Raw genomic sequence first — 25459 nt, forward strand, 5'->3', positions numbered from 1 at the left:
AATAGTTATGATTCGATAAATCGCCAACACTCTACACCGATGAATCTCGTATGGTTGCCTCGTGTTTCGATACTTGAATCAACATTGCAAGTGTAATGACCCTAATTTCTAGCCGTCGCTGCTTTGAACAGCGATTGGGTAAAGGCAGGCTGGGTTGGTGACATCAACGGCTACCGCCCAGAACCTGGCTTGCCGCCCGAAGCTCATGCATCTATCGTTAGGCATTTCCTGTCCTCTTCGGCCATACTGTACGAAACATTGTATTGTTTTGGAGTAACGGGCATATTTCAAGCCAGTGGTGTAACCATTGCCGCAGATACAGGCATAATCGACAATGAGGCAGGTGTAGTGTAATCGGCAAATGTGTATTGCAAATCTCTATGGTATCATCGGTCTTTCCCAGTCCCGCCGCACGATTGCAATGACCCCCAAAAGCCAACACGCTCGCTATTGAAAGCCCCCAGTCGTGTAACAAAGCAAAAAAAAAAAAAGGAACGAGCGAGAAATAAGAATCTATATGTCTCTCTCTCGCGCGGTGGGCGAAAAAGAAAAGGAGAAACGCCGCATTATGAACTGCTATGCTGGTGGTGGTATCATGTGGTGTGGCGGATGGAGAAGGGGTGGACTCCTACCCCTAAAGCACATATCTCAATAATACCCAGTACGCCTGTCGTCAATGGATTTTGTGTTGTGTTGTGTGTGTGTTTGTGTGACAATCCCCCCTTTTAGATCGCTGTCGGGCCTTCTGCCTTGGCCAATAATTCCTTATACCTCTAAACCGTCCTTATAGCAAAACCCATCGCTGAAGAAAGAGAAAATCAAGCTTTAATCGCCTGTCTATCGCAACGGGGCCTGGTGCTTCATCCTGATAGGCTTGAGCCTCATCTGGATCGTCTTAGGATCGAACTTCCTCGCCTGTGGGTCCCAGAAGGCCCAGATCTCCACCGTCATGGTTGCGGTAGGGCAGGCGACCTCCACGAGTCCACTGACACCGATGGAGCCCCGCGGTGGCAGGTTGCCAGCAGGCTTCCAGGTCTGCCCAAACTTCTTTTTGAAGGTCTGCCATGGGCCACTGGTGTGGTCCGACATCTGCCTGATGCCGTAGAAATCCTTGGCACTCGCCTTCTTGTCCGGATCCGCGCCGGCCTTGGGTCCAGGTCCACTGGGGTCAGGGGAGGTCGTGGCCGTGGGTGGAGAGGAGCCCGCGGTCGAGGACGGCGACATGGTAGTAGAGGATGCCGTTTCGGACCCGTCTACCGATTGTGTCTTGGGGGATGCCAGGGGGACTTTGTTCCTTGGCATCGGGTGCTTTCGGTTGGCCCTTAGCCAGCTGCCTGCGGATCTTATCCAGTGTTGCTTGCACATCTGCCGAGGGGTCGCGCGACTGTGTTTCGTACCCGAAGTACCTGGCCGTGGCCTGGAAGTTCTGCTTGAAGAGCTCGGTGGTAAAGGCCCATGTAGACAGAGCCAGGGCCGTGGGCCACAAGACATTCTTGATTTTCAATGCTACGTTTGAGTCGACGGGCTCTGTGGCAAGGACAATGCCATCGTCACCAAACTCGATTCTAAGGGGGATTGTACATCAGTAACGCAGTCCAAAGGTCAGTACGCACGGGATAGAACCATTGGAACTCACACTTGTCTCTCGAAGGTAGGTGGCGGCCGGTATGGGAAGTGCAGTTCCAACCAATGCCTCCGAACCGTCATATTCCTGCCGAATCGCTGTTTGATTTGCGGGTGATTCTCGAGTGTCGCCCGGGCCATATCGGCGAGGCTCTTCTTGATGTTCTCCATCAGGTCCTTGTCCTTGGCCACCTTGATAAACATCTGCCATTCCGGATCGGTGCCCTTGTAGGGTGAGGGCTGTACCAGCTTCGTGGTCAGGGGTAACGGAATAGTGAAGGGATCCGAGTCGTCTTCCTCCATGTCCTTCGTAAGTTGTTTGCGCTCTTGCGGCGACATGCTGGCGATCTGTTTCTCGAGCAGCTTGCCAATGTGGCCCGACACGAGGTGCGTGTATACGTTGTATGCGACGTAGTAGGCCATGGCCCCGCCAATGAAGTGCCATGGTTTGAACCATCGCCGCCGTATCTTGACCCGCTGCAGGCGTATCGTCTGGGGTTCCGAACCGGTCGCCTTGATTTTGGATATGCGCGAGCCGAGCGCCAGGATGTTCGGTCGCGATCGAAAGAGTCCTAACATGGTGGGCGATTTCGTGTGGCACGCCTCGATGGCGGCCGGGCAGAAGGACGGATGCAAACTCGAAATGTCGTCTTGTGGTGCGCGAAGACGTGCCGCCGAGGGAGGGGGTTCAGTAGAAATGGATGGGTTTAGAAATGCCGTGCGCCAGGCAATGCTGCTTGCTAAGCCTTGTGTCGAGACCGGTGGATCACGAGCCAAGAAATGACGTCGCCGAGGGTCGGGTTTGGGGACGAGGTGAATGCGAATGGATTGAAGAATATCGCAAAATGAAATGAAGAGAAGTTGCTCGTGGTTGTTTTTGGTCGCCAATTTTTTGTTGGTCAGCCAGACGAAGTCTTGATCGGGTGCATCTAGCAAACGTCTTGTCCTGTCTTTGGCCGCCGCCGGACCGGTAACCACTAAAAAGGTCGGGAAGGAACTCAGACAGCGCTTGCGGGCTGCTTGCACTTGCTGGAGTTTACCAGTTGCAGTGGGATTTGGACTTGGACCTGGACTTGGGCAGTCCCTGAAACAACGTTGAAGTAGCCGAAATGCACTGTAGTGAAACACTGTACCGGGCCTGGAAGACGCAGCATGGAGCTGCTCAGTCAGGGAAGGGTCTGTGCTAACTGCCAGCCAGCCAGTCGCTGTGGCTGATGTGTTGTGGTGATTCCACAGCACCTGAAGCTCCATACTAACTTACCTGACGTCTGCAGCAGCTCCGATTGACATTGCTCTTGTTATCATTCCCGTTCTTGAGTTAATTTGAACGTGCAATACCGACAGGCCATTCTTCTTCATCAACTGTCGGTATCTCCCTCCAGCTGCATTCATCCAAGATGAAGTTCACCAGCTTCCTGGCGCCGGCTTTTGCTGGCCTGGCTGTCGCGGAAACAGCTGCATCGCAACCGTCCACCGAAGCCTACATCCTGCGCGAGTCGCGGCCGGCCTCATCATCAAAGGACGCATCGTCGTCGCCCTCGATATCCGCTAATGCCGCCCAAGCCATCCTCTCCGACCGCCTGTCGGCCAACGACAAGCTGGCCCAGGACATTTCCGAAGCCGACTACGATGTTATGAACCGATTCGGCAAGCCGGCCGCGAAGCTCTTTGGCGATGACGACGCCAGCGCCGCCCATCAGCTCGTCATCCTCTACAAGGGCGTCGACTCCGAGAACACCCAGGCCCTGAAGAAGGCCCTCAACGGCGCCTCGCCCTCCTTCACCTCCGCCTCGGCCCTGAACTACTTCCCCTCGGCGAAGAGCTACAACACCAAGAAGTGCAAGTTTGAGAACGCCATTGATCCCGCAAAGGACGCATGCTGGTCGGGCGTCTCGCGCACCGCCCAGTACCTCGAGATCGACCTGTCCAAGGACTCCAAGTCGACCTCGGCCCTCGCCAAGAACATGAAGAAGCTGCAGTCGCTCGCCCAGAGCGGCAAGATGGAGACCCTGATCCTCATCCACCCGTCCGCGCAGGCCGCGTCCGTCAACCCGCAAGAGCTGCGCCGCCGCGACCACAAGAGCGAGGTGGTCCTGACCGACAAGGAGACGGCCAAGCCCACGAAGCCCGCCGACGCCAACAAGGCTAAGGCCTCGACCTCGCCCGCGACCTCGCACCCCTTCAGCGACAAGGACAAGGACGGCAACAAGAAGAAGCACAACGGCCTGTACCCTTCGTGCTTCGCGTCCCAAGACGCCTGCAACACGGCCACGGGCAACTGCACCGGGCACGGCGTGTGCGAGAACAAGTGGTCCGAGGGCTCGGAGAAGAAGTGCTTCTCGTGCCGATGCCTGGCCACGACGGAGAAGCAGGCCGACGGGCGCCCCAGCCTCTACCACTGGGGCGGCGGCGCCCTGCCAAAAGCGGGACGTCAGCACGCCCTTCTGGCTGCTCGCCGGCTTCACCATCATCATGATCTCCATCGTCGGCTTCTGCATCAACCTGCTGTTCCAGGTCGGCGAGGAGCCGCTGCCCGGCGTTATTGGGGCCGGTGTCTCGCGGGGCGGATCCAAGTAAAAACACTGGCTGGGGAAGTGGAAGAGAGGAGGAAAGTTTGGACTATCATATAAAGACTGGGAACGAATGGGGAGAGAAGAACGTGCATGCATGGCAGGGGAAGGAACGGCGGGAAGCATCATCACAAACTGTGTTTTTAACCTACCCCCTTTTCTATCTATAAGGGTAGTGTATCATAAACTGTACGGATACCGGGAGAGGGGTGTGTGTGTGTGCAATAGGCTGCACCATAAAGTACTATTTCATTTTTATTTTGAGCAACTCGAAGAAGACAATGCAAACTGATTTCGCTAGACTGGCCATGGTGTGACATTCAACTTTGATTACAATAGGGGTATCTCTGTAAGGCTTCTCATCTCTATACGCATGCATTATTTTGTTACATATCCATCTGGTCCGTCCTTAAGGGTGTGGCCCCAAGACTTTCCAGTCCTCGTCCAGGGGTGTCAGCTGGCCGTGCCTGTTCCAACAAGGACTTCGCAGCGGCCACACTGTCGCCGCCGCTCTCCTGTCGAGCCTCACCGGCTTCCCCTGCGCTGCTACTAGTAGTAGCAGAGGGTCCGCCGCCACCCACGAGGCTCTTGTACCGCTCCCCGGCCTCGTCGAGCAGCTTCTGCACCTCGGGCTCCCTCTTCTCGATCCCTTCCCGCTCCGTCCGCAGCTCGTGGATGTGGGCCCGCATCCGCTTCAGCTCGAGCTCCCGGCGGCCCATCTGCGCCCGGAACGCCTCCGCCAGCACGCTCAGGTCCGGCAGGGGCGTGATCTTGGGCGGGACCTGCGCCGCTGCGTCCGCGCCCCCGCCTCCCAGCCGCCGGCGCTGCTGTGCCCGCTCCTCGGCCAGGCCGTCCATGCCGGCGCGCGTCTGCGCCACCTCGTACGCCGCCCGCCGCTCGGCCTCGCTGTCGTCGCTGGTCTCGTCGTCTTCCACGCCCTCGGCGGTCGCGATCATGGCCGCCATGTCGGCGCGCTTCTTGCGGCGGGCGGCGCGCTCGGCCTTCTTGCCCAGAGACAGGCCGCCGTCTTCGACGAAGAAGGAGTCGTCTTCGTCGAGGTTGTCGTCCGCCACCAGCCGTTTTTCTTTCTTGGCCGAGAGGGTCGACTCGGCGGGTTTGCGGGACAGGACGGCGAGGTAGGAGTCGCCGGCGCCGCGCTCGTCGTCGGAGAGGGAGATGAAGTCGTCGCCGCCGGCTTTGGCTTGGGCAGCTAACCGTAATCTCCGCGCTTTCTTCTCGAGGATTTCGGCGTCGGTCAGGATGGCGGTTTGGGATTGGGCGGGGTCTGGGCCGGCCGTGGTCATCGCAGTCTCGACGACCGTGGCGCCTTCGAGCTCTGAAGGGTCGAGGGACATCTCCACGTCGTCATCGTCGTCTGTGCCGGTGCCTTTCAAGCTGCTCAAGTTGGCGGGCGTGTTGGGCGTCGAACTCTGCAGTTCCGACAGGTACTCCTTGCTGTATCGAGGCCGGTCTTCGTCCGTCTCCATGGAACGCATAGGCAGTCGGCTGTTCTTGGTGATGCCCTTCTTGTAGGCGCTGTTTTCTGTCGCCGCGACGGTCAAGGGATTGACCTTTTTGGGAGTGTACGGGAGCGGTTCGTTTCCGAGCATGATGGGGTCGTCATCGTCGCCCGTCGAGACTACGGCGCTGGGCCCGAATGACAGTCGCGAGCTGGAGCCGCGCTTCTTCAGCTTGGAGGAGGCGGCGCGTCCGCCGAGTGACGGGCGGATGCGCGGAGGGGCGCCATCGTCCTCGTTTTCCGTCGTCGCTTGTTGGGATGTCGTAATGGAGGTGGAAGGCGACGGCTCCTCGTCGTCTTGCACTGTGATCTTGCGCGCCTTTCGCTTTGCACCGAACATGTTGCTTGTGTTGAATTGGATTGGCTTCAAGTGGGAAATGGTAGAAGTTGGAGCTTACTTTCCTTATCAGTGTCGTAGGCGGCAAGTAGCGTATCGATAATGAGTGGGCTTATGGCGCCACGCCTGGCTTTGGGACTTGGTACCCAGAATACTCCAGTGGCATACATGTAAGTCGACGGCCCTGCAGGCAATGTTGAATCTCCAATTGCATAGGACGCAACTCTCCCCAGCCACGGAAGGTTACCAACGGTTGTTTGATGTTCATGTACCGTCAGTTCATATTGATCCAAGCCCAGACACTCAGCAAATGAGGCACTGTTGGTTCTCAAGGTGACGGCTTGATTAGGTATTCTAGAAATCATACGAAGGGTATAATTCAAATACGAGGAAAACCGAAGTTAGATGCAAATGGTTTCTATGTCAATCTAAAAACCTTTGCGAGTTTACGCTGGTTCCCAGGCAGAACATTCAATATCTCGTACCTAGATCACAGCAGGATAACGGGAAGCAGCAAGCGGCTTCTCCACTGTAAATGACCCAAGGTTAGACGGGTACTGTCTGCGCGAGCTTCATATCGATAAGAACCTAGCTCATCGCTCTGCGCGTAGGCTAAGGCGCGAGCCAGTCTCCAGCGGATGGGAATTGAAGCCTTGCAATTATTAGCCTTGAATCGTCCAACACTCCACGAACAACACCACACAACAACGTTGGTGATTTGTGTCCGACTTCCACCGATCCTTTCTCCCTTTAGATCATTTCGTCTACACGAAAGTCAAAATGGCCCCTGCTCAGCCAGAACTCAAGAAGGTGAGTGCTCGCAAGAACCGCGCTGGCGAACTCCCGCAGGAGCTAACCCACCTAATCCAGTACCTCGACAAGAGGCTGTTCGTCCAGCTCAACGGCAGCCGCAAGGTGATCGGTATCCTCCGCGGTTACGATGTACGTTTCGCACGATCCCCGCATAACCACGATTCCCCGCGCCTCGGTCGCATTTGCTAACTGTTTGGGTCGCCCAGGTCTTTCTGAATATTGTTCTGGACAACGCCGTCGAGGAGAAGGACAACGGCACCAAGGAGACGTTGGGCATGGTGGTACGTGTCTCTCTACTCTGCTGATTACTCTCAAGGTACTCATGCTGACTTTTTTGAAATGGGCAGGTCATCCGTGGAAACTCGGTCGTGATGCTGGAGGCCCTCGAGCGTATCGGAGGCGGTGACCGCGACAAATGAGCGAACGAACCTACCTAGCCACAAGTGAGATTACGAGGACGGATCGCCGGGCACGGCACAGATCTTGATACCCCCAGGCCAGTCAATCTCCATGATGACAAAGGGCCGTGGATGTGGATGGACATCGGTTGGACATATCAGCACGCACCAGATGCGAGCCATCAAAGTGGCGTTTAGGCGATGGGCACGAGCTGTTACTATTCCATGTACGTCGGGCTGCTGAAACAAGGCAGCAAACTTGAAAGATACCTAAATGCTAAACTGCTGAAGTCACTCAACCACGTTTCGCATATGGTGAGCGAATGATATGTCTCAATAATGATCAAACTTCCGAATACTAGGGATCTGTAAGATATATGTGCCAGTATGATTGACCAAATACCACTAATAATATCGATCACATTCCTGACCACCACACCGGCCTCCCAAACTGCCCTGTACTGAGATTAAGCAAGTCTCACTCATACACAAATTACAGCGAGTTCTGCCGTGCTGTACCCCTTTTAACGCCTCTCAACCAGTCCAGTGGCGTAGCTGTCACTTTTTCACTGGCACCAATGGTGCCATATCCATCGTAAGTCGGGCATCCCATCCCGGATTCAGAGTCTCCAGAACCCCCGACTCTCCTTCCGTCGCCTGTTCCTTCGCCTCCTGGCTCGGTGCCTTGGGAGGCGGCGGCGGCGCCAGATCCCAGATCGACCGTTGCTGCGGCCTCTCTATCTTCTTCTTCGGCTGCTGCACCTTCTTGGTTTCAATCCTGTCAGCCGGGATAGGCTTGTACGGTTCGAACTCGGCCTGCGGGTGAACTTCCCAATCCAGCCGCTGGTTGGCCTCCAGCACCTCGACATCCCTTCCCAAGTCGTCCGGGCCGAGAGGAGTCCGAGCCAGAGGCCGCCCCGTCACCATGAGCGCGGCCTGCTCCTCGCACGCCATGGTGAAGAAGGACAAGTAAACGCCCAGCTTTAGGTACGCGTCGTTTCCCGCGTTGCCCCGAATGTCTCGGTTTTTGAGCCCGTACGGATCCGTCCCGACGCGATGCCCGATCCCCAGCGCCCCCAGGGCCGCCGTGAAATCCCGCGGGTTACTGCACGGGTTCGGCGCCAGCTGCGCCATGCGGTCCCACTGCCGCAGGTCCCAGAACTGCACGCGCTCGTCGTCTTTGATTCGCAGCGCCTCGACGATACCCCATTTCTGCAGCAGCCGGTCCGTCCCCGCCGCGGCCCAGTCCATGATGACCAGGTTTCTTTCCTTCCCGAGCTCCATTAGCTCCTCGTCGCGGATGGCGTTTCGCGTGCTGTATGACGACGAGCCGTGCGCCATGCGGAACTGCTCCCCGCGCGCCTCGAGGGCCTCGGCCTCGGACCAGACCGCGGCGCCCTTGCCCGCCTTCCGGTTCTCCTGCAGAAGCTGCAGGAGCCAGTCCTTCATCTCGTCCTCGTCGAGGATCCGGCTCTCGGCGAAGAGGCTCATGTACAGCAAGGGATACTTGAGCAGCACATCCTTATCGCACCCGGCGTCCGCGCGGACGCGGCAGTGCTTCCGGTTGATGACGTGGTAGCACTCGACCTGGGACGTGAGCTGCGGCAGCGAGGTCTCGGCCCGCTCGTCGGCCCAGACGGGCGGCGTGCCGCGGAACACGGCGACGCCCAGGTCGATGCATTCGGGCGCCTCGTCGCCGGGCTGCGGGTTGTAGTTGGTCAGGTTGCAGGAGATGGCGATGTAGGTGGGCGGGTGGGGAGACAGGGGGAAAGGCTTGAGAGGTTTGTGGGGAAGGCGGGCTGTCCGCTTCTTGTTGCTTGCTATTCTCGCCATGTTGGTATAATGATTCTCTAAGAGAATACGGGGTCTGAAATGTGTGTTTGTATTGGTGTTGTTAAGAGGTGTTTGAAGTAGTATTGATTGGTGATGTTAAAAAAGGTGTTTGAAATAGTATTAATTACATTCGGGTCGGGCCCTCGTTTCTTATACCTGTCGAATTGTTTGGATTAGCCTTCGGAGATGCCTAAACGCCCATTGTAGTGCTGCCTATAGAACCCCTTATCATAAAGTTCAGGAGTACCATAACTCTCGAGAGCATATCTAGCAGCGAATCCAGCGAGGCAACAATGAAACGACCGTTCACTACATCAGCTTCTTTCTTCTGGGGCAGAACTTGTCTGTTTCGTGATTATGTCAAAACATCATATTGAAATGAAATGTATATCATGATAAATCGTAGTCTCGTAGCAGCATGGCCAGATCCGCACCAAACCCCTCAAAACGGCTTCCGTCCGTAGACCACGCGCCTGTTTGGAGTCGAGTTAGTCGAACTGCCAAGGGAACAGCAAGACGTCAGGGGCGAAGAATGACGACTTACACAGGGTAGTGGAAGTGAATGCGCGTATCGTTGATGTCGCGACGGACATCGGCGAGGAAGACCTCGACCTCCTCGGTGGACATGCCGAGGAACTTGGTGAAGAGCGAGATGCTGATGCCGTGCAGGCCCTCGAGGATGTTGGTGCGCTGCAGGACGCCGAGCTGCTTGTGCGTCTTGTCGCGGGTCCAGGGGTTGCCCGGCACGGCGAACTTCTCCTGCACGACGTCCTCGAAGCCGGCCTCGCGCATCCAGCCGGCGTAGTGGGCGCTGTTGAGGCCGCTGCGGCCCGTCGGCACGAGGGCCTCGTTGATCATGGCGTTCCAGCGCTGCAGCGCCGTGCCGTCCAGCGTGCCGTCGAACGAGTCCAGCTTGACGTAGTAGTCCTGGAACTCGACCCAGCCGCCCGGGTTCAGGTTCTCGTAGATGGTCTGGAACAGGCGCGGGAAGTCGGAGACGGAGCCCACCATGTGCCGCGCGTGGATGTAGTCGAACTTGTACGACCAGATCCATTCGTCCTCGAGGTCGTCCACCTCGAAGCGACAGTTGGGAGGGACACTGCCCGCAAAAGAGAACGGCTCAGGTCAATTGGTTCATCGCAGGTTGGAGATTAAGTACTCGGGGGAGGACTCACTATCCCGGTTGGATGGGGCTGATGTCAGTTCCCAGAACGTCCGAGTTAGGATGTTGAAGAGCTGTCGTCGGTTGGCTATTAGTCATCGGGGCACATCACCTCAATCCCGCGATCTGAGAATAAAAGGATCTTACCAAACTCGATGGCCCAGATCCCGGTTCCTGTGCCTATGTCGAGCACCCGTATCGGGCTCTCAATCGGCGCCAAAGCCAACCTGCCCTTGAACAGCTTGGTGCAGATCTGATGCTGGAGATCTACAGGTGGTGTTAGCGTCGTGGTGCTCCGGGGCCATGGACCCAGTTAAACAAGCAACGACATACCTAAACGCGATTGCTCCTCCTGTCGTATTCATTAGTTGACAAGAACCGTAAGATGTGACGAGCGAGAACAGGCGAGAACCTACAGCATCATTCGGCATCCAATACTCTGATCGTCCCTATTGTCAGTACAGAACAGCCTCCCAAGTAACGTCTGGGGCGAACTCACTCCCTTCCTTGTACCGGTGGTACGTCCGTCCATTCTCCTCGACGAACTCGAATATGCTGGATGCGACCGAGGCTGTAGACGAGCTGCGAAAATGTCAGTCCGTCCGGAGCAATGCGAAACGATCTAACAGGGACCGCTACTACGTACGGCCGTGAGACGTCGCCTAGAGCCGAGTCGGCGTCGCTGTTATCGCCATCAAGATCGGTGTCAACCTTCTCTGAGAATCAGCATGCGCGCGCGATTGAGCCTCGATCAAAGCATTAGTGGCACCAACACTGAAGCCGAATGAGGCATCCATGAAGCTGGGCGCGCCGTCTTCGTCGTCGGTCCCGGTGGCAGGATAGGTGGCGTGAGAAGCTTGTCCGGGGAGCTCGTTCGCAGCTGAGGAGGAGAAGGCGCCTTCGTCAGCAATGGGGTATTGCGAGGTTTCTTGCTCAGTCGCCGGCTCTGAAAGCGCTTCTCTGGTGGTGGTGGTGGTGGTGGCCTCCTCGGAAGCTGTCGGCTCCTCATCATTGGCCGCCTGTCCAGTGCCGAATGCTGGCGATTGCAGTCTCACGTCAGATCGAGCCGCGGCTTCATTCTGCGCTGGATGCGGCGATCCGGCAGGGACTGCCGTCTCCTCGACGGCAGGAGCCGCATCCCTTTCCTTTGGGGTGTCGTGCTCATATTGAGGAGACGCAGTGGGTGGTTCGGGCTCGGAGTTGTTGGCGGCTTCTACTGGAGCCTGAGGAGGGGCTGATGACATGGCCGGGTTGGTCGGAGTTTGCTCCTGCGGACCGTGGGGTAGCGAAGCTTGTGAACCTTGTGTGGGTGAGGCGGGCGAGACGGTGCTTCCTGCCCCAGAGCTTCCCGGCAGTGTTAGTTTGGACTCCATTGGTGCGCTTTTACTCGATTTCCATGCTTAATCGCCCAGTTGGTTAGCTTGACAGTACAGGACAGGAAGGAAAGTCAAGTCTGGCTGACGAATTACTCCGAGATCAAATCTACTATATTTATGTATGCAGCGGACCGTTTCAATTTACAAGGGACCGACTGTGCCGCTGACACTCCTTGCTTGGCCGTTCAGCTTCCCTCCTTTCGCCCTTCTCTTCCCCCTGCCCCCCAGTGCCAAGCCCGCTTCGCTTGGAGGTGTAAGGGTGCTAGGGCCTCGGCGGCTGCTAACGGCTCGGCTTCGGCTGATGTGTCGCATTTTCCCATGCACGTCAGACTCACGACACGAAATGTTCTTGGCCCAAATAACAAGTAAGCAAAGCGGGCAACATGAAGCTGAGTACCATTAAATGTTTCGTTTGATTCCATACCAATCTTGCGAAACTGCATGCATTCTGACTGAGACTGCTCAAGCTCCCAAATGGATGGGCAGGCTAGTTCGACTAATACAGCAGCTACTACAGCTAAATACATCTAGTTAACCGTTAAAGCGACACCGACTCAGCTTACCGATCAGGTTACATGCCAATGCCTCACTCGGCAATCAATACTGATTAGCCAATTGTAAGTGAGCACCTCGGCCCAGATCTATCTGGTCTCTCTATCTCATAACTCGAAGTTTAAAGCCATCACCTAAGGGGCCGCGAAAGTGGGAGCGTAATGGACGACGAACATAACATGCGCATAGTGATTGAAAGGATGCGTACTTAGGTATGCCCGTAATGCACGTTGAATGACGTTAGCTAATGGATTGAGCACTAACATCCGACTCCAAATGCAACCCAAATACATACAGGTAGACCAATAAGCCCATTCCAGTGTGCGTTGTCTGACGCCTGACACTCACCCCACCACTGCGACGCGAAGCAAAGCCGACAGGCTTCAAGCTATACGTCCGGACTGTATATTCATGCGACTCTCACAGTCGGATGCATTGGCTAATACATCCCACCCTTCTTTTCGAACTCGGTCCTTCAGCCGGATCTATCGCAGCGAAATAGGTCGAACAACTGACTTGGAAACGTTCAGACAGTGGGCCGTGGCATCACCATGCGACATCACGATGAGACGTCTGTTCAGCGATTCGTTGACCACAGCCAGGTCGCCGCCAGTTTCATCACCACTACCCCCAGCACCGCCATGTTTGGTAACGGCCGCCCATCATGCCTAAACCACCGACGGCGAGAACAGGTGTTGCCACGTCCCTTTCCACGTGATGGATGGCAGGGAGGAGCAACGCCAAAAGATCCCCGCCAAACCCTCGCCCCCGTTCCAGATTTCCATAATCTCGAGCTCGGGCATCTTCAAAGGCTGCCGCCACCGCCGCCGCGGGCTCGAGCAGGGTGTCGATATCCGTCTGGCGTGCCGGCTCGGCAGAAAGGAGCTGCGATGTCAGTACGGGAATTGCAGGTTGGGCCACGTCGTCCAGGACCGCTCCAGCCCCCCCCAGGAAGTTACGGGCCTCCACCACCTCATTGCTACTCTGCTGAAAATAGGACCTCAAGCTTCGTACATCCGGACCTTGAACTACCGGGTTTTCGTTCCAACCCCGTTGTGTATTATTCTACCTCCTTAGCACCCGCACTAGATAGTCCCCAGTCTACGCCACGTTAGACATGCAATGGAACAGGCCAACCGCACAAAGCAAGCAGGTGAGCTAGGCCCAAGGTTTTCGTTTGGCCCGAGTCATCCATGTGGCTGCTAAAGGGAGGGTGTTACGCACGTTTCCCTGCCAGCTTTTCCTCGGAGGCATCATGCATGCGCCCGCTTGAAGGCAGTAGCTTTCGGAACGCGCAAGATCCAGTAGAATAGAGACGTCAGGACGACGTTCGCCACAATGTAGGACCATAGGAGACCAAAGTGGCGCCAGACGTCGGGGTAGAAGATCCGGAAGCTGGAAAGGTAGGCGTCCGTCGTGGCGACGGGGCAGTAGGCGCAGAGCCCCCAGCACCCACCTCTGCCGGGTTGAGGATGGTGCCACCGTTGCGGGCCACGAAGGGGCCGAGGAAGTCGCCGCAGGTCTGGTTCTGAGCGTGAGCGTGAGCGGGGGCCTGCATGCGGAGGACCTCGGCCGGCGCGCAGACGACGGGGCGGCCCGTCAGCGAGGCCGACATGATGCCGCTGATGAGGTAGCGGCAGGGCGAGACGCGGTACATGAAGCCCCAGAACGCGGGCAGGTCCGCCGGCCGGACCGAGACGCCAGAGAAGGAGATGCACAGCAGCCAAAGCAGCGTGGCCAGGACCCCGGCCGTCTCCGCCGTCTCCGCCCACTCGATGGCGAAGTGCGAGAAGGTGCTCGTGAAGAGCATGTACTGCAGCAGGAAGAGAAACACCTGCGCCCCTCGCTCCGTCGCGTCCGCCGCTGACGTGTTTTGGATGAAGCCCACCGGGTAGTACCAGCAGAGGTATGCGAGCACGGCCATCAGACAGTTGTAAAAGGCCTCGACGAGGATATTTGACAACCAAAAGACTTTTTAGGAACGGTCAGTAGGAGAAACTAGCAAGGAATGCAGGTCAAAACACTCACATGTCCACCGGTACATCTTGGACGGGCGCTCTCGGGCCTCGTACAGGGCACGGAGCGGCACAAACGTGGGCATGATCTGCTCGTTGAGGTTGCCGAACAGCACAAAGAACATGTAGATGGCGTAAAGCTGGTTCTGCAGTCCCTGGAGACTGTTTTGGGCGCGGAAGCTAAAGCCAATGTAGAGAGACCGCATGGGTGTGTGTAAGGACAGCATCAACCGAGACGCACAACGTACCGAGACGCCGACCATGATAGTTTTGGACCAGATATACGCCGGTGACCGCCAGTAGTGTTTGGCGATGCGCAGCAGCACCTCCCGAAACTGGTCCCAGAACGATGCCACAAACTCTTGACTGAGGAACGGATCATCGCTTCTGTCGTTGGAGATGCGAGGGGCCTGCCTCAAGCGCGAAAGCTTCGACTTGACTGCCCGGTACTCGGGCGACTGATGCCAGGTTGCGAACCAGTCGATGCCTTTGGTTCCATCCGCAGGTGCCTGGATGGCCTCGAGCATCCATTCCGCCGGGTTTGCCGTGTCGGGACATTTCGGGGCACCGTTTCGCTCGAGATACTCGATCAGCGTGCGGCTCTCGTCGCCCAAATTTGCGGATAATCATTGTCAGTCAGCATACGATAGGATATATTAGCTTAAAACCGCGAGGTCTCACCCCCAAAATAGGCCGTCTTTCCCCCGGCGGAAAGAAGCAGCAGCCGATCGAACCGCTGAAACAGGATGGCCGACGGCTGGTGGATGGTGCATAGCACGGCCTGCCCGCTGCGCGTCAGCTTCTCGATGAGGTCGCAGATGGCCCACGAAGTCTGCGCGTCGAGGCCCGAGGTGGGCTCGTCGAGGAAGACGAGCAGCTCGACGCGCGTGGCCAGGACGTCGAGGAGCGTCGTCTTGCGGGCGCCGGAGACGCCCTGGTTCGATGACACGGCTGCTTTTAGCTGTCGCATTGTTGGAAGCGGAAGAACGAACCCGTGCGGGTGAAAATGGCCTACCATGAGAGCTGTGGACGTTCCGGGCTTCACCCAGCCGTCGAGGTGGTCCAGGAGGCGGCGCTCCTGGCCCTTGACCTGGACGTCGTAACACAGGTCTTCCCAGTGAAAGGCGGAGCTATCTTTCCTCCTTTCCTCCGGCTCCTTGGTCAGCCCGCGCTGGATCTGGGCCACGACCGAGTCCGATGAACTGTTAGACTCCTCGTCCGCGGCGTGTTCCTTGGAGCCTTTGGCCGGCTTGTGCGGTGAGGATCCCCTGCGGAAAACGAGAAACTCCCCTCGGCCCTTAGCTGGAGTCGAGAGTTCCGCCGCGGCGATGTACGTGCCGAAAAGCACGACGAAATACGCAGCAAGTATCCCGACATTTCTGTACAAGATGGTTTAACAGGCGTTCTTTATTTTCTTTGATACAGTTCTTTTCACTCTTACCTCCATTTGTTTTCATTCAGATAGCCAAACGACGACTCGATGTAAGCCTCGCCGCGGACGGTGGCCTCGCCGGCGCGGGCCCCCACGACGGAGCAGATCCGGGACGCCGCGGCCAGGCCCCCGTAGCCGGGGCCCTGCGGCACCATGGTGGTGCACGGGAACTGGCGGCCGTGGAACTCATTGGCCATGAGGGCCTCGAACGCGTACGACAGCGGGTTGGCGCGGAGCAGCGCGCCGGGCACCATGGCCTGGGCGGGGGTGAACGTCATGTACGCGAGCGTCCGGTACAGGCACGACATGACGAGCGTCGTGGGGTACGTCACCAGCGAGAAGAAGAAGAAGCTGCCGGCGTCCTGCCGGAGACGGGTCATGAAGTAGACGGTCAGGTTGAAGACGAGCATGTTGGCCGTCTTGTACGGCAGGTCCATGATGTAGCTGGCGGTGGCCTGGGTCGACAGGCCGTAAAAGGCGTACTTGTGCTGTTTTTCAACCACAGGTCATTCTGCGTACACGGTGAGAACCTATAGTAGGTTTAGCACACGCCATAGTTTGGCTGTAAGGGGGTATAGCAGAGCAAAGGCTCTATCTAGCCTACCTCTAACTGGCTCGCAAAGGCGTTGAAGAGCAAAGAGAAGAAGATTGTGCCACCGCGGTAGTAGAAGGTCGAAGTATCTTCCTTGAGACGGAAGAACATGCTCCCCAGCATGAGCGCCATGGTGATCTGGAACACCAGCGACGCAATGGTGTACGCCGGATCCGCCAGAAGTCTTCGCCAGCCGCGCCAAAGGTGCAGCGATACCTGGGCCGCGTAGGAGATGTTGTACGGCGACGGCGCCGGCTGGCTCGTGGCCTGCTCTTCGTGCCGGGACTTCTTGAACTCGGCAAGCCGCTCGTCGGCCGGGTGTTTCAGCTCGTAGTCTGCCAGCTCGGCGAGAAGGGCCTTGCGCTGCCGACTCTCCTGCCATCTGTTGGCGAATTCGTCGGGTGTGCGGGGGCGCGATCCTCATAGCCGGGTGCAATACGGCGCTGATTGAGGCTGGTCATGGATGTCAGAAAGTCGGGTGTTGTCTGCCGGTCGGGACCTGTGAGAATGCGTGCAAGTCAGTCGAGTTCCGAAGTGCCGAAAGAGCTCACGGCGGAAGTATGAACTTACAGTAGAAACCAAGTTCTTCGAAATATGCCTTGACCTCAGATGTTGGGCCAAAGTATATCTGCCTCCCTTCATACAGGACCATCACCCGGTCAAACAACTAGCGAACAGGGTGCGTTAGTCAGGAATATCTTTCTCGTAACTCGCCGGGAGGCGGCGGGAGAGACGCCATTACCTCGTAAGCGCTCTGCGGCGCCTGATAAATGGCCACGGCCACGCTGATGCCGAGCAAGTCGGCCTGGCTGCGGAGGGTCTCGCAGAAGCGGACGGCGTTGGCGCTGTCGAGCCCGCGCGTTGAGTTGTCCCAGCTCTGCAGCCGGGCGCCGGCCAGGGCGGCCTCGGCGATGCCGACGCGCTTGCGCTCGCCGCCGCTGACGCCGCGCGCCCCGAGGAGGTCGTCGCCCACGCGCGTGTCGGCCACGTGGGAGAGGCCCAGCACCGCCATGACGACGTCGCGTGACAGGCGCGCCGTCTGCGCCTGCGTCAGGCCCGGCAGCGGCGTCCGGGGGACCGCGCCTGCGCCGCGAAGGTGAGCCTCTCTCCGACCGTCAGGTGGGCCAAGTGGACGTCTCGCTCGGCGTTGCAGAGCACGTCGCCGCGGAAACGCTTCCGGACATATTTGGTCGGGATCCCTGTGTGCCTGGTTAGCTTCATGGCTTAAAAGGCAATCAGATGATGCAGAGGTTGCCCGATAGCCCCCGATCGTTGATGGCTGGATGCCCACCTCGGAAATTCAACTTGGCGTCAGGGCTCACGCGAAGGCCAGTTGTCTCGTCGGCAACGGTTTTGAGGAGGCTAGAGCACCCCGAGCCCGGCGGTCCCAGCACGAGGAGCAACTCCCCGTCCTCAATGACGCCCTCGAAGCCGCGCAGGATCACCGTGTCTTTCGCCCGTCGCCGCGCACCGCCGAGACGCCTGGGGAGCGAAGTAACAGTATACAACAGCACGCCGCCCGCGCTCCGCTGGTATTGCGGCGCCGTGCTGCCAATACCCGACACGGACAAGTCGCTGAAAGCCACGCCGAGGCTCCGCTTCACGCCTCGCGAGGCGTCGAAGCCCCCGAGGTCGGTGACGGACTGGATCCATCGCTTGGCGTCGAATGTCGCTGAGTGCGGATCCAACTCGCCGCCCGAGGAGGGCGTATGCAGCTTTCGGGCCAGCAGCTCGATGTCAGCCTCTATGGATCTGTGGCTGCTCTCGCTTTCCCCTGAAGCGCAGTGAAATATCGCATTTTTCTCATTGTCATGTGAGGACGTGGTACGACCAGTGTTGCTCTGGTCTGGTTCCATCTTCGAATTGAGCATTATTATGTGTGGTTATGTGGCTATGTGGCTATGTGGCTATGTGATTAGCGAACGGAGTATGAGAAGACTGGTGAGACGGGAAAGCAACAGTCGAATGGATGCAGCACGTTCAATATGAATAAATATCTTTACCTCTACAGTGAGGTCAACAGCTTATACCTGATATCAACAAGCTTCCTGTTTATACTCTCTTCAGAGTATTGCTATCCGCGGATCCCGCTCCGCTAGGCGCGTGCTGACATAAAGCGTCATAGGGGAATACGCTCTGCCCAGCTACGGGGCTATAGACGAGTTCTCTTATCACTGCTTAGTGAAGGGCTTTAATCCCAGTGAATGTCGACCCGCACAGGACCCCACGCATCATGGGCCCCAGAGCTGGGGTATGGGTCGGGGGTAGTGAAGACCCTGGACAAGATGCATTGCATTGGGGTCCACTTTCACGGCAGCGGATCCAGGTATAGCCCATCCAGAGCCTAGGGATCTTCGGGTGTTATAGGGTCTCATGCACTTCGAAAACCCGCGGACACCGTGGTAGAGTCACATTACAGTTACCCCGACTATCGCGGATTCGTCTCCTGGGTAAGATGCAACCCCCTCTGGCTGACCCCCTTAAAATAGATGTAAAAATTAATAATAACATTAATAGATAGGTTAATTAAGTAATATACATTATATTTTAAAGTCTATTTCGGCTCGTACGCACTATAATAAAGTTACCTTTATTACTAACTCGATTTACATTAATTTTCACTACCTCACCGGCGCCCTTTTTCGGCTTTTTCTTTAACTTTCCTTTGTAACGAACGGCTATCGGGGTCCAAAAGAAACCTCGTAGACGTGCTGGGGTTTATGTTGGCTAAGACGAGAGAGTATTTAAACGTGCAGACGAGTGCGTCCGTCTGATACAATGGGCAATATCCCGAAACTAATTATAAAACTTGGCTAAAGGTGCAATAGGTTCGTTAAGGCAAAGTGCCTCACTAATGTATTAAACTAATACTTAAATTAATCGCTAAAGTAGAAAGTGTTTATATAAAACACATAAGAAAGGTTCATCGTTATATATCCAATCTCTTCTTCACCGATTGCCTGGCTCAGTGGCTCGCCTTCTTCCTCGTTAGTAATCCTTTAAGCCATAGGCTCACTGGCTCAGTGGATCATTCCTGACTGAGCCGGTGATCCAGTGAGCTGGTCACGTGATACAGCTGTCCGTCGCGGTTTTTCGATGCGATCATACGTATCCATCCTTCCTGCCTTCAGATTTAGTGTCGCAGTAGGTGCCTTGGCTGGTTATTGCTTATAGTACTGATCCTGGTGAGTCCGAAGTAACTGTTAGGCTTGGTCGAGTTAGTAAGCGCCGCGGGGCATTATGGTGCCGTTCCGTAAGGTGGGTTTAGGCCGCGAGATCGGGCTAGGTCGTAACATTCTTCTTTAACGTCCTCTTAAACCTCTTTAATATTTATTATATAAATAAAGCCCTTATTAGGGTCTTTATTAACCTTCTTTTTCTTTTAAACCCTTATTTTCTTTAAATCTACCTTTAAACCGGCCTTTTCTTACTTTAACCGGCCGATTCGAGCCGTTAAATTATTAATACTTTTACCGAGCTTTTTTTATAATAACCTTTTAATTAAATCACCGGTAATAACCTTTATACTAAATATCGCAGCCCTTAAATTTTTAACCTACTAATTGTTTTTCGGCGTCTCGATTTTTTTAACCTTCGGGTTAACCGGCTAGCGCGTATCCTCGGCAATAATAGCCTCGTTAATAACTCGCATTATATTAAAGCGTCGAAGCTTATTATTTATCGGCTTTTTAATATTAAAGAGGTAAATACTAATTATTACTTATTTATTAGTAATAACTTTAAAAGTAAAAGCTATTTTACGTATTTTAACCTAGGCTCGAAAGAAATCTTTTTTTAATGTAGCTATTATTAGTAATAGTGTATACTAAATTAAACTCCCTTTAAAACTTCTTTTTAAAACTTTAAAACAGTTAATATTTAAAAACTAGAGTATATAAGAGTTATATAGTAGTAAATAAAGGAGCTACCACCTAAGAAAAGAAGGGAAAAGATCGATAACTCGGTCGAACCATCGAATAATCGAAAATAAACTTTATTATTTAAATCTACGAGGTCGAATTGACCTAGCCGAACTTTTATCGAGGGGACGCAGCTAAGGCGCTACGGTATAGATGATCCGATAAATAATCCGATGGTTGTTAATACCGGTCGCGCCGGATTCGCGTAAAGCTAGCATTACCCGCGAAGTAACGTCGCGGCGTATAATTAAGGACTTTAAACGCTTTAAACGCGTTTTAATAGTAAAAATAGCTCGAAAAAAGGTATCGAAAAAGGATTAAAGTATTTAAAAAAACTAATCGCTAATTTAATAGCCCTTAATAGTAAGCGTAAAGAGATTTTTTAAATAATTGGGGAACTTCGTACCGAAGCGATTAAACTACGATCGTACCTCGACGATAACGATAACGCGCTAGTAACCCGCGGGGAATTACGAAAAATAATCGAAAAAACTATCGCTTAAATTACGTAAAATCCTAAAGCTATATAAACTAAGTCTTAGGTTTAAATTATATTTACGCCGCGTAATAGCGATTTTATTGCCTAGTAACCGAAAATTATTGTCCTAGCCCGCCGAAACCGCGAAGTGGTAATTAAAAACGTAAATTAATTTAACGATATTTAAAAAAAAGCTAATAAATATCGTGTAAAGCGTTAATATAGTAATTAAATATAGCGAGGCTATCGTAGCGAAAAAATTATTTAGCGGCGATATCGTTTTTACTTTTAAAAACGAGGCGAAAAAATATATAAAGAATAATGGATAGGTTTTAAACGTTTTCGGGATTAACGCGTAGCTTATTTATAAAAAACTCGTAATTATCGCGAAAAAAGTCTTAGCGAAAAAGCTGCGGGATATTTACGACGAAGCCGCGTTATTACGTAGTTTACTCGTAAATAAATATAACCCGAAAAAGATCTCGAAATGTAAGCGTAGCTTATTAAAGAATTTCGAAGCACGCTACGCTTTCCTTATCCTATATACAAGCTCCGTTTAAATTACGAAAGATTTATACGATAACGGCTTAATATAGGATTCCGAGATTTTCGACTGCGAACCGTATAACGTTAACTTTCGTATTCAATAGTGTTACCGCTGCTACGGTTACGGCTACGTAGTTAAATATTGTCGGAAGTAGCAGCGATATAGCTATTACTTTATAGTAGTATATTTTAGGGGAGATTAAAAGTACTCCTAGAGAGGACTACGAGGCAGGAAACGTTGTATTAATTACGGTAAGGAATATACGGCGTGGGATCGCGGTTGCCCCGTAGCGATCCAGTAGAAAAAACGCGTAAGAGAAGCTTATGTTTATTGGCCTCGCTAGTTCGAAGTCCGTAATACCGGCGATAGCTCGGTAGGAATAAGGCGTTTATTATTACCGACGACGTTCTTTACTAGCGATAAAAAAGGGTATATAGTAATTTCGCGGAAAAGAGGCCGCCCGCGATTCGATTCGATAGCGAATAATTAAGATAAAGAGATACGCTCGTAAAGCCGGCGTAATACTGTCGCTCCTTTATTAATATAGAATATTATTATAGTTTTATAATTATAAGTTTATAAATAGTATATTAGAACGTTATAGTATTAAAAGTAATAACGGTACTTACCTTAGCTAATTAAAAAGAGTACGATATATTAACACTATAAGAAATATAAACGAACCCCCGCACGTAAATCGCGTATTATTTAAAGATAGCTAAGTATCGAGTAATTTATAGCGAGGGCTAAGCAGTTATTTATATATATAAACGTTTCGATATCGCTAAGCTAAAAATTAAAGCAGGCCCTAATTAGGCTACCGTTATAATATCAAGGGGAAAAAATAGCCGCTTTACTGTATAGTTTATATATTCGCTAATTTAAAAAACTTTTCGATAGCGGAGCTTTTTAAGCGACCTCGATACGACCTCGTACCCCGGGCGACACTTGCTCGTCGGAAACTTTAATATATATTATCCGCTTTAAAACGTATATGGTAGGAAATTGTACGGAGCAGACAACTTTTTTGCTTTTACGGACCAATGGAACCTAAAGCTAGCCACGCTATATAAAAAAATTACGAGACGACGCTACGGATAAAAAAATTCCACGCTAAACTTAGCCTGGGTAATACGAGGAACGATAATTTTATATAAAAGAAACCCTGGCTTAAAAGGTTTTAACTATAGGGCATAGGTCGTCCGCGTTAAACTAGAAGCTAACTCGCTATAAGGTAATAAAACGAAAGCAGAGGGATAAAATTAAACGATATTAAATAAGGGGCTGGTATGAGCGGAAACCGGAGTACGTTTAATCGATATCGCCGAACTAATAAGCCCGGAAAAACTAGATTAAACTATCGATAACCTTATAGGCGACCTACGAAAGATTACCGATATAATAGCCCTAAAAAGACTCCCTATACTGGTAAAGGTACGCCCTGGTAATTACCGGAAGTTTAAAAAGCGTAGACTATAACGAAATAACGATACCGAGCTTATTTCGCGGTACTTTCGTAATATACTTAAAACTAATATACCGAGTCGAAAACGGACCTGGAGAAAATCGTTTAAATAGCGAAAACGAAAAGCTAGCGCTACGTAATCGCCGCTGCCTCTTACGATTTTAAAACATTTTGGTCGCTCGAATAATAAGCCCGACTACGGAGCTGGACGCTATTATAAATAACGGGAATCCTAGAATTACGACGTAGCGAAAGAGCTGTTAACGAGGCGCGAAACTACGACGAGAAAGCTACGCTTTTTTCGAAGAAGTTCTTTTTAACCTAAAAACCGACTTTACGAATTTAAATACCGTATCGAACCACGCCCCTAATCTTACCCCTATCGAGGTAAAGGTAACGGTTAAAGAGATAAGAGATATTATTAAGTAAACGGGACCCTGGAAAGCTTTAAGGGAAGACTTTTTACCTCTTGGTTTCCTTAAAGCGTATAGGGAACCCTTTTTCCGGACGTTAGCCGGCTTGGCGATAACGAGCTTCCGGCTTACCTATTTCCCTAAACGTTTCCGTACGGCAAAGGTTATCGTAATCCTAAAACTAAATAAAATGATAACCGAAAAATAAACACCTAATGGATAAAAACTTATTTTATTACTTAGTACGGTCGGGAAGGTAATAAAAATAGCTATAAACCGGCGAATTACCGGAATAACCGAAAAGTACTCGTTTTTATTTAAAGGCTAAATAGGGAACCGAACGTAGCGGTTTACCGAGCTAACTATTCGATTAATTACCGACGTTATTCGTATAACGTAGTAATAAAAGGGCGTCGCTTCCCTCTTTTAGCTTAATATTAAAAGCGTTTTCGATATAATTAACTATAAAAAACTAATTGCTACACTCCGCGAAAAAGACTGCCGAATTAGGTCTACCGATGGGTCGAAAGCTTTATTACGGACAGATCGGTCCACCTTTATTTCGACGGCAAATCGTTAAAGAGGATTTAGTTTCGCGCTAGTGTTCCGTAAAGCTCCCCGCTATTACCGATTTTTTTTATTCTCTATATCGCTATATTATACGAAGAGCTAAAAGCGTACGAGTAGTTTATTATCGTCGAATTCGCGGATAATACGAATTTTATTACCGTAAAGCTAGACTACGTTACGAATTACCGAAATCTAAAAAAAGCCTAGGAAATTTATAACCGCTAGGCACGTACGAGAGGGATAAAGTTCGAACTTAAAAAAAACGAGCTTATCTATTTTATTAAAGCACGAAAAGCTTATACGTTATAGGTACGCCTCGGAAACGCTGTTATAACGCCGGTAATTTTTACGAAATTCCTCGGCGTTTAGCTTTATTAGAAGCTATAATAGAAAGACTATATTTTAAAAATTAAAGCGAAAATGGTAATTTAAATATTAGTTCTTACTAGGCTCGCAGCGTCAGCTTAGAAATATTCGGTATAAAAGCAAAAAGTTTTATACGAAAGTAATACGTAACGTACTCGCGTACGGAGCGTCGGTTTAGTATAAAGTAGGCGATATTAAAAAAAGGCTAGCTTTTAACTTTATAATAATCCAGAACTCCTATCTCCGGACCGTAATAGAGGTATATAAGGCGACCCTTTAATATTACTTAGAAATTAAAGCGGTAGTTCCTCCCCTCGACTTTTATTTAAATGCGAAAGCAGTTAATTTCGAGATACGTACGGAGATTACCGGGAAGCTATAACTTTTACGCGGCGCCTATATAAAAGCGGTAAAGATTATTAATAAAGAACGTAGCGTAAAGAGAAGGAGATAAAAGAGACCTTAAGGGGTTATTAGTAAAACCCTTACGATTTTATGGTTAAGCGACGCTTAATTGATGTTAACCAGACAATGGCTAAATAATTAAACGGTCGAATAAGCGTTTAAAAAGAAATGGGAATAAAGATAGTTCTATACCGTTACTCCGACGCGAGGCCGTCGCGAATTAGTTGTAAAGTCGCCGTTAGACTAGGGAACGTGCCGTCGTTACGACGATATGCTTAAGTACGAAATATCGGTTTTAATATAAATACGCACTGGAAGAATAGGGCTTAAGTCGTTCCTGTTTACCTGTCGGGTTTTAAACGTCCCGACGCCGCTATGTAACTACGGTGAAGAACGGGAGACAGCCGAACACTTAATCCTATACTGCAAAGACTTCGAGGGAAGATAAAAGCAGCTAACAAAATAGCTAGTACCTAATCCGCTGCGAATTCGCCGCGATTTAGCGGCGTTTATTGTAAAAAAGATACGGCGAAGATTATCGCAAAATGGCTTCTACGGACCGGTTAACTGCCGCTGTATAAGTTAGCAATGGAGATTAGGGGACCACCCGAACCTGGATAATCTCTTTTCAGGCCTTAAAGCAAGGGTCACTAGGCTAGTGGGTAAAAACCAGCATGGTAACGTCGAGCACGTAAGGTAGATTTTACGATATTAACAGCGTATATTTTTAGTCTAGCTTCGGCACGGTTTATTACACGAGGAACTAGATAAATGTACCGAAGGCCTTCGGCATACGGCGTACTATTAATAATAAATAAAGGAGCTACACTTTAATTTTTAACGCCGTTAATATAAAGTTATTATTAATATAACTTTTATATTTATTAAAAATTAAAAGCCTTTATTAATTAAGGTTATTAAGTTTCGTTAAAAAAATAAAAATCTTTTTTAACTATTTTAAGGCTATAAAATTAAAAGTTTATCTTTTTAATAACGTTTTAAAAGCTTAGTTTTTATATTTATAATTAACCGTATCCTTTTTTAAAGGAACTATTATTATTAAATCGATTAGC

At 52.0% G+C, this 25459-nt stretch overlaps 8 protein-coding genes across 8 annotated transcripts; 3 read left to right on the forward strand and 5 right to left on the reverse strand.

Annotated features, from left to right (window-relative positions):
• Positions 1-837: 837 nt before the first annotated feature.
• PG986_002179 (uncharacterized protein) lies at positions 838-2202 on the reverse strand (the record flags this gene model as incomplete). The annotated part of the gene is made up of 3 exons (XM_066838401.1): positions 838-1330; positions 1398-1565; positions 1637-2202. The coding sequence occupies 3 exons, from the start codon at positions 2200-2202 to the stop codon at positions 838-840; spliced, it is 1227 nt and encodes a 408-aa protein (XP_066707294.1).
• Positions 2203-3020: 818 nt separating this feature from the next.
• Positions 3021-4253, forward strand: PG986_002180 (uncharacterized protein; the record flags this gene model as incomplete). The annotated part of the gene is made up of 1 exon (XM_066838402.1): positions 3021-4253. One exon carries the CDS (start codon positions 3021-3023, stop codon positions 4251-4253), a length of 1233 nt encoding a protein of 410 aa, XP_066707295.1.
• A 326-nt stretch (positions 4254-4579) lies between these two features.
• Positions 4580-6052, reverse strand: PG986_002181 (uncharacterized protein; the record flags this gene model as incomplete). Its single annotated transcript, XM_066838403.1, has 1 exon — positions 4580-6052. One exon carries the CDS (start codon positions 6050-6052, stop codon positions 4580-4582), a length of 1473 nt encoding a protein of 490 aa, XP_066707296.1.
• A 777-nt stretch (positions 6053-6829) lies between these two features.
• On the forward strand, positions 6830-7281 carry PG986_002182 (uncharacterized protein; the record flags this gene model as incomplete). Its single annotated transcript, XM_066838404.1, has 3 exons — positions 6830-6991; positions 7069-7143; positions 7210-7281. 3 exons carry the CDS (start codon positions 6830-6832, stop codon positions 7279-7281), a joined length of 309 nt encoding a protein of 102 aa, XP_066707297.1.
• Positions 7282-7818: 537 nt separating this feature from the next.
• PG986_002183 (uncharacterized protein) lies at positions 7819-9093 on the reverse strand (the record flags this gene model as incomplete). The annotated part of the gene is made up of 1 exon (XM_066838405.1): positions 7819-9093. One exon carries the CDS (start codon positions 9091-9093, stop codon positions 7819-7821), a length of 1275 nt encoding a protein of 424 aa, XP_066707298.1.
• A 442-nt stretch (positions 9094-9535) lies between these two features.
• Positions 9536-11628, reverse strand: PG986_002184 (uncharacterized protein; the record flags this gene model as incomplete). Its single annotated transcript, XM_066838406.1, has 7 exons — positions 9536-9566; positions 9638-10192; positions 10269-10329; positions 10403-10522; positions 10755-10837; positions 10902-10969; positions 11029-11628. The coding sequence occupies 7 exons, from the start codon at positions 11626-11628 to the stop codon at positions 9536-9538; spliced, it is 1518 nt and encodes a 505-aa protein (XP_066707299.1).
• A 1272-nt stretch (positions 11629-12900) lies between these two features.
• On the forward strand, positions 12901-13260 carry PG986_002185 (uncharacterized protein; the record flags this gene model as incomplete). Its single annotated transcript, XM_066838407.1, has 1 exon — positions 12901-13260. The coding sequence occupies one exon, from the start codon at positions 12901-12903 to the stop codon at positions 13258-13260; it is 360 nt and encodes a 119-aa protein (XP_066707300.1).
• A 176-nt stretch (positions 13261-13436) lies between these two features.
• Positions 13437-18078, reverse strand: PG986_002186 (uncharacterized protein; the record flags this gene model as incomplete). The annotated part of the gene is made up of 12 exons (XM_066838408.1): positions 13437-13578; positions 13608-14154; positions 14212-14798; positions 14933-15159; positions 15214-15577; positions 15640-16118; positions 16235-16549; positions 16594-16721; positions 16793-16889; positions 16965-17267; positions 17336-17421; positions 17514-18078. 12 exons carry the CDS (start codon positions 18076-18078, stop codon positions 13437-13439), a joined length of 3840 nt encoding a protein of 1279 aa, XP_066707301.1.
• Between the last annotated feature and the right edge of the window lie 7381 nt (positions 18079-25459).

Source organism: Apiospora aurea (assembly GCF_038362705.1).
Source record: "Apiospora aurea strain CBS 24483 chromosome Unknown utg000001l_segment0_segment0, whole genome shotgun sequence".
NCBI classification, from domain to species: Eukaryota; Fungi; Ascomycota; class Sordariomycetes; order Amphisphaeriales; family Apiosporaceae; genus Apiospora; species Apiospora aurea.